This window comes from Trematomus bernacchii, unplaced genomic scaffold (genome assembly GCF_902827165.1).
Source record: "Trematomus bernacchii unplaced genomic scaffold, fTreBer1.1, whole genome shotgun sequence".
In the NCBI taxonomy this organism is placed as follows: domain Eukaryota; kingdom Metazoa; phylum Chordata; class Actinopteri; order Perciformes; family Nototheniidae; genus Trematomus; species Trematomus bernacchii.
Window position 1 is genome coordinate 186,796 of NW_022987826.1, and position 7,866 is coordinate 194,661.

At 46.7% G+C, this 7,866-nt stretch overlaps 1 protein-coding gene across 1 annotated transcript in view; it reads right to left on the reverse strand.

Moving 5' to 3' along the window:
• zgc:198371 (uncharacterized protein LOC497072 homolog) overlaps positions 1-2,591 on the reverse strand; it is a 23,411-nt gene extending 20,820 nt beyond the window's left edge. Inside the window, exon 1 of the mRNA XM_034151700.1 lies at positions 2,008-2,591. Within this exon, the coding sequence (XP_034007591.1) occupies positions 2,008-2,591 (584 nt within the window). The remainder of the gene's footprint in view (positions 1-2,007) is intronic.
• Between the last annotated feature and the right edge of the window lie 5,275 nt (positions 2,592-7,866).

Consider the following 7,866-nt stretch of genomic DNA (forward strand, 5'->3'; position numbering starts at 1 on the left):
GACTCATCTACTGCCTCGGTACAGAGCTTTCATTATACATTTTATTTATATAATAATAATAATTATAGCGGCAAAGCTCCCTTTGAGTTCTGCCGCTGAGAGGCTCAAACGTTCTCTGTGACGCGCTCCATACAAGAGGCCGTAGTCCTGATAGAGTTCATGCTGTTTAGAAAAGAAACAAAACTAATCATTTTTAACGTACATGGAAAGTTTGCAAACGGTACTCTTCCCTAACGGTGCGTCCACACGGCAGCGTGCGTTGAAGCTTGCCGGTGGGCGTTTGTCTGGCGTGCGACCAACAACCAATCACATTAATCTCCCGCCCCGGACACACAAGCACGCGGTTGATTGGCTAGAGCTTGTTCTGGCATACGATTTGATTGGCTGCCGCTTCCGTCGAAGCTTGGTTGTTATTTTGTTTTAGTTTTTTTGCGCTGTGATTTCAACCATTTGTTTGTCTATCAAATGTTTTTTTTTGTTTTTTTCTGTATGTGTTGTTTAAGAAAAATGAAAATACAGTTAAAATAAAATGTAAAAAAACCAAACAGAACAAACAATATTCAAGTCCGGACACACGGTCAACAGAAAGTATCTGAGCACCCTCTCCTCTACGTCATCCAGCAGGTGACCTAAACACCAATACAACAGAACAAACAAACAAAAAGGGCAAATAATAAAGTGAAAATGCAATAAATAGCAATTATTATTATTATTATAATTATTAAAAGGATTCTGATTGTTTGTGTTAGAATCCTGAACGTCCTCCTCCAACATGAGAGCAACATGCTAACAAAGGTATCCCAACTGTAGCTGTGAACATGACAGGATGTATGATTACCTAGAAGAGCATCAGGACTGTTTGAGGCATATGATAGCTATGTGATTAACATGATGATTCAGCCTCTATGGAGATAGACATATGACAAGCATGCTCATTTCTGACGTGGAGCTAATCTGAAGTAAACATTGAATACTGCTTTCTATTCCTCCATCTTGTGACTGTGTAACTCCCTCTCTTGGATATCAGCATGTGAAGGACACTGTTCAGGAACTAGTTGATGCTCTGTATGTGATGACTCCTTCCATTCTGGAGAGGATCACAGATACATGGATCCTGAGATTGAAGCTCAAGCCGGGGACCAGGGAGAGTTCTCTAACAGTTTGATCCTCTGTTTCCTGTCAGGAGGGTACGACGGTCTGAACATCCTGAACTCGGTGGAGCGGTACGACCCGCACACCGGACACTGGACCAGCGTCACCCCCATGGCCACCAAGCGCTCAGGTAGGGTGGTGTGTGTGGTGTGTGTGTGGTGTGTGTGTGTGTGTGTGTGTGTGTGTGAGTGTGTGTGTGTGTGTGTGTGTGTGTGTGTGTGTGTGTGTGGTGAGTGTGTGTGTGTGAGTGTTGTGTGTGTGTGTGTGAGAGTGTGTGTGTGAGGTGTGTGTGTGTGTGTGTGTGTGTGTGTGTGTGTGTGTGTGTGTGTGTGTGTGTGTGTGTGTGTGTGTGTGTGTGTGTGTGTGTGTGTGTGTGTGAGTGTGTGTGTGCAGCCTCACACACTCTAATATAAACACAAACTGCAGGGAGATCTGAGAATATGGATTTTGCAAAAACACCTCAAGCTAGGAAACTCTGTAAATAAGAAGAAGGAGATCTGCTGCTGAAACACACACATGTTGTTCTGTTGCTATAAGAGGAGTGTTTGGATGAGTTGATGAATTTCCTGAGAGATGATTGACCTAAAAGCACATCAGGGGGGGAGGGGGGGAGGGGTATAATGGGTGGAGTCAAAAAGAAATCTCCCTTTCTAATCTGGAGAGAAACATCCAGCAATACAAAAATACATGCTGGTGTTTAGAGGAGATAATGATCACACACACACACACACACACACACACACACACACACACACACACACACACACACACACACACACACACACATACACACACACACACACACTGTTTCATCTCCCCTTTCCTCTACATACTCCTGCTGCTGCTCTCTCTTACCTCCAGACCTGTGCCAGCTGCAGGGTGTGTATGACGGCCTGCAGGAACCACGCGCAGGCCCTGCAGCAGCCTCGCGCGCCCCCCCCTGTCCCCGGTCCCGGTAACACCGCTCCGGTCCCGGCAGCTCCCGGTAACACCGTTCCGGTCCCGGTGGCTCCGCCGCGGTCGCCGCCCCGCCGCCGCTCCTCGTCGCTGTCCTTGGCACTGAAGTCGCTGTCCTTGGTGCTAACGTCGCCCTTTTCCTCTGCCGCTCCTCCACCGCCTCCTCCACCGCCACTCGTCGCCGCCACCACCGCTTCTGCCGCTGCCGCGTCGCTGCTCTCGCAGAAATCGTACGCGAACCATCTGAAGCTGAGCGCCTGCACCACCAGCGACGGAACGATCACAAAGACCAGCGTCAGGGCGAAGCACCAGTACTCCCCCCGGAGATAGTAATCCGCGCACAGCCACAGGTCCGAGGCTCCGTCCGAGAAGAAGACCAGGAGGGCGCAGAGAGTCCAGCAGCAGTCCGCGAGAGAGCAGCGGGGAGGAGGAGGAGGAGGAGGAGGAGCGGCGGCTGCTGCACCGTCAGACTTAGCCGCCATGTTGGTTGTAGAGTGAGGAAGAGATGGGAAAATGATGGAAGGGAAGGAGGGAGGGGAGGAGGGAGGGAGGGAGGGGAGGAGGGAGGGAGGGAGGAGGGAGGGGGGGGGGACCTATAATCAATCAGAGATAATCTTTTTTCCTGATTGTTATGTATCTCTTATCATTCACCTCCCCCCCCCCCCCCCCCCTCCCCACACCCCCCCCCCCCCCCCCCCCCCCCCCCCCCCCCCCCCCATGTATGTGTCTGTCTGCCACAGCTTCATAGGAACCTCACTGTTAATAAACTAATGAATAAAAAACACATTTATTATTATTTTCTGTTCACTAAACTTTAAGGGGATTGTCTTTCTCCGTCTGAAATATACGAAAACATTTACAATTAATGCTTCAATGACACCATGAAACTACCATGCATTTTTAAAGAGTCCTCTCTGTTCAGGAGTATATCAGTATGTAGTGTCTCTACTTTAAAGAGTCCTCTCCTGCTGATGTTCAGGTGTATATCAGTATGTAGTGTCTGTACTTTAAAGAGTTCTCCTGCTGATGTTCAGGTGTATATCAGTATGTAGTGTCTCTACTTTAAAGAGTCCTCTCCTGCTGATGTTCAGGTGTATATCAGTATGTAGTGTCTCTACTTTAAAGAGTCCTCTCCTGCTGATGTTCAGGTGTATATCAGTAGTGTCTCTACTTTAAAGAGTCCTCTCCTGATGATGTTCAGGTGTATATCAGTATGTAGTGTCTCTACTTTAAAGAGTCCTCTCCTGCTGATGTTCAGGTGTATATCAGTATGTCGTGTCTCTACTTTAAAGAGTCCTCTCCTGATGATGTCATATATAAACATGAAAAGCCCTCCAGAGTAGAGTAACTTGTCTAGAAGATAATATTAGAATGAATGAGTTATTCAGGCCAATGTTTACATGAGGATAGTTTCTTTAGCATATAAAGAAATGCAAATACTTGAGTCACATATTGGGAAACTAATCTCCTTTACAAACAGTGAATGCGTGTGGAGGTATTTAATTGCATGGAAATAAAGGAACTGTGTTGATAATGATGCAGTGCTGGACACACAATAACGTTATGATAGTTTTAAAGAAGATATTGTACCTGAACATATGAAGTAAAACTTGAGCTTTTCAGGTGATTTGTGCTTGTATTTTTAATTGGCATTGTTCCACAAGTTAAAATTGGAAATATAAACATCAAAATTACATCACATGTTACTTGTTAGATGCTTTTATCCAAAGCGACTAACATACTCAATACTGTGGACAATCCCCGCTTGAGCACTTTGGGGTGAAGTGTCTCAGGGACACAACGACATGCTGACTGCAGTGGGGTTTGAACCTGTGCTCCCCTGATCCAAACACCAACGCACTAGTCCACTGCGCCACACACACTAGTCCACTGTGTCACAAGCACTAGTCCACTGCGCCACACACACTAGTCCACGATTTTTGCACATATATTTAATATTTTATCAAAATTTGACACCTGAACTGTGCTTTCGAGTTTATTTTTAGACATACATTTACTGGACATAGTAAAAAAAAGGAATTTAAATCTCAAAATAATTTTAAAACAACCATTTTCCATTCCAAAAACGTAATAAAAGTGTTATTAATTGTCCGGCAGTGTCTCAGTCACTTGGGGCTTGGACTGGGAGCTATAGGGTCGCCGGTTCAAGTCCCCGAACAGACTTAAAGTATGGAGTGTGGACTGCTACTTGCAGAGGGCCCAGTTCACCTCCTGGGCCCTGCCGTGGTGCCCTTGAGCAAGGCACCGGACACCCCTCTTCCTCCCTCACTCCCATTGCTCCCCGGGCGCTGTACAATAGCTGCCCACTGCTCCTAGTACTAGACTCCTGGTGCTAGACTCCTGGTGCTAGACTCCTGGTGCTAGACTCCTGGTACTAGACTCCTGGTTCTAGACTCCTGGTACTAGACTCCTGGTGCTAGACTCCTGGTACTAGACTCCTGGTGCTAGACTCCTGGTGCTAGACTCCTGGTACTAGACTCCTGGCACTAGACTCCTGGTGCTAGACTCCTGGTACTAGACTCCTGGTGCTAGACTCCTGGTGCTAGACTCCTGGTACTAGACTCCTGGCACTAGACTCCTGGTGCTAGACTCCTGGTACTAGACTCCTGGTTCTAGACTCCTGGTGCTAGACTCCTGGTACTAGACTCCTGGTTCTAGACTCCTGGTTCTAGACTCCTGGTACTAGACTCCTGGTTCTTGACTCCTGGTGCTAGACTCCTGGTGCTAGACTCCTGGTACTAGACTCCTGGTCCTAGACTCCTGGTGCTAGACTCCTGGTGCTAGACTCCTGGTACTAGACTCCTGGTCCTAGACTCCTGGTGCTAGACTCCTGGTGCTAGACTCCTGGTGCTAGACTCCTGGTCCTAGACTCCTGGTTCTAGACTCCTGGTACTAGACTCCTGGTGCTAGACTCCTGGTGCTAGACTCCTGGTCCTAGACTCCTGGTTCTAGACTCCTGGTACTAGATTCCTGGTGCTAGACTCCTGGTGCTAGACTCCTGGTCCTAGACTCCTGGTTCTAGACTCCTGGTGCTAGACTCCTGGTGCTAGACTCCTGGTACTAGACTCCTGGTTCTAGACTCCTGGTTCTAGACTCCTGGTGCTAGACTCCTGGCACTAGACTCCTGGTTCTAGACTCCTGGTGCTAGACTCCTGGTGCTAGACTCCTGGTGCTAGACTCCTGGTACTAGACTCCTGGTGCTAGATACCTGGTTCTAGACTCCTGGTGCTAGACTCCTGGCACTAGACTCCTGGTTCTAGACTCCTGGTACTAGACGCCTGGTACTAGACTCCTGGTTCGAGACTCCTGGTACTAGACGCCTGGTACTAGACTCCTGGTACTAGGATGGGTTAAATGCAGAGAACACATTTCACTGTGTGTGCTGTGTGCTCTGCATGTGTGACCATTAAAGAGGGTTTTAGCCCTCCCAATATTATATTATATATATATGATAAAAGAGAAAATGGGCCGTGTGGTTCATGGGCGTGATTGAAACAAAGTGCAATGGGAATATTTAGTTTATTTCTCAGTGGAAATACATCACTTCCTCTCATTGAGCTGCAGGGTTTGGTCGTTACATCATCCTCTGTGAACGAGGCGAAGCTTCCTCTCTTCACTTTGAATTGATGTGAACATGTGACCTTTCTTAAACACGTGTGATTTCCTGCAGAGGTCAAAGTCTGTCTGGATGAATTAGGATTTTCTTAACCCTTGTGTTGTGTTTGAAAGCTGTACCCATTCATGGTGTTCACGGCTACATTTTGACCCATGATTTATCTCAGTCCAAAACACTCAAAAATAATGACTATCATCCAATATTGTTTTAACTACATCATAACCAACTTATAATGCATTCATAACCGTGCAATCCTGTTGTAATTTTATTGTATGGCCCCAAAACACATTACACCACATATTGAAGTAAAACATGTGATTCAATTCACTCATTATACTCCCTATAGTGGATCATTACGTTATCTGACTATAATGGGCTAATATTAGAATACAATCTCCCCAAAAAAAGTTTTAAATGATTGTTACAGTGGATGAAGGGGGTGGGGGAGGGGTGTCTAGAGCAGGGGTCGGCAACCTTTTTGATATGAAGTGCCATTCTAAAAAAAATGTTTTATCAGCGTGCCGATGATCGTGAATTATCAAAGGGGGGGGGGGGGGGTTGAAGAGCTCGACGAAAACACTCGTGAAAAGTGATGTTTAAAACTCAGTTAATGCTCATTCACTGGCGCTTCCACAAACAACCAACATAATTGTTACATTCAAATGAAGTGCATTATTCAAGTTTACATTAACTTTGGATAATAACACGGGAGAAATGAGCGGAAGCGCTCTCTTTTCCTCTCTCTCCCTCTCTCTCTCTCCTGACAGCCTGTCAGTATCTCATGCAGCTCACTGATCCAGTAATGAGTGACAGTGAAGAATAAATATATGTATAACTAGTTCCAAAGGTAGATAAAATAGCTAAGTGTGTTAGGTCTAACTCTTGTGTGTTTCGCTCCGCTCACCGGTCCGTCACAGCGGGTGGAGCTGCAGGATTTCTGCTTCACACACGCTGCAAACCGCTATTTTATTGTCATTTTCGGACACCTTAAAATACTGCCAGACTGCTGAAGCCATTTTTTTTGCGAGCTTGTTTTGCCGCACAGAGAAAAGTGTCATGTATGTTACGCCTCGCGATCGGCCTTTTTAGAGAGCACCGATCGATCGGCAGAGAGTGAGTATCGGCCGATATCGATCGCCACGCAAAAACTGGGGCATTTTTACAGCTCCTTATGGGTAATGCAATTTGTGAAGTGCTTTCCTCTGTGGTGAAACGATCAGCCCTGCACCACGGAGGAAAGCGGCAGAAAGTCACCTGGAGTTAAAGAGAGTGGGGCTGCGCTGCGTGCATGGCTTCCTTCTGCAGGTAACGGGGAGACGCGCTCTGGCGGCGGTCTCGTTCAGGATCCGAAAATAAAATAAATATTTTGTATACTTATTCCACTTATTCCTAGTGTGCCACTGGTTACGGCGCCACGTGCCATTGGTGGCACGCGTGCCAGGGGTTGCCGACCCCTGGTCTAGAGTCAAAGATGAATCTTGATTGGGCAACATTTGACCCAGAGTTACCCAAAACAATAAAATAAATACAAAATAAACATTAAAATAATAAAATAATACAAAAATACAAAATAAATACAGATAGCAGTAATAATAATATTCATAATAATAATAATATGATGCGTCACAGCTGAAGCCCCGCCCCTTTCTGAGTGACAGTCAGGGCTTGGTGTTTACACTCAGGAAGAGGTTCGTCACAGCTGAACCCCGCCCCTTTCTGAGCACAGTCACACAGGGTGAGGAGACTCAGGCCCCGGCTCCACGAGAACAAATACGGCAAAACGCATCGGAGTAACGCAAACGCAACCGCATAAAACCTTCCGACCACACGCAATATACACCGGATTGTGTCAAGCTCCACGAGACGGCTCCGTTTACATCCAACCGCTGGAAAAGCTGCAGTACATATGCCGAACCTGTACGTGGCGCTGTAACTTCCTCCACAAAAGCAGCAACTTCCTCCACAAAAGCAGCGAAGAAGAATGGTTGTCATGGCTGCACTTCTGTTTATTCTCCGCGGTGAGGGCCGAGGGAACCGCGCAGAGTTTTTCGCCGGTCAATGTGTGTTAAAGTTTAAATCTTCATGCTTCCTCATGCAGCAGCTGATCCAGTAAGTAAACC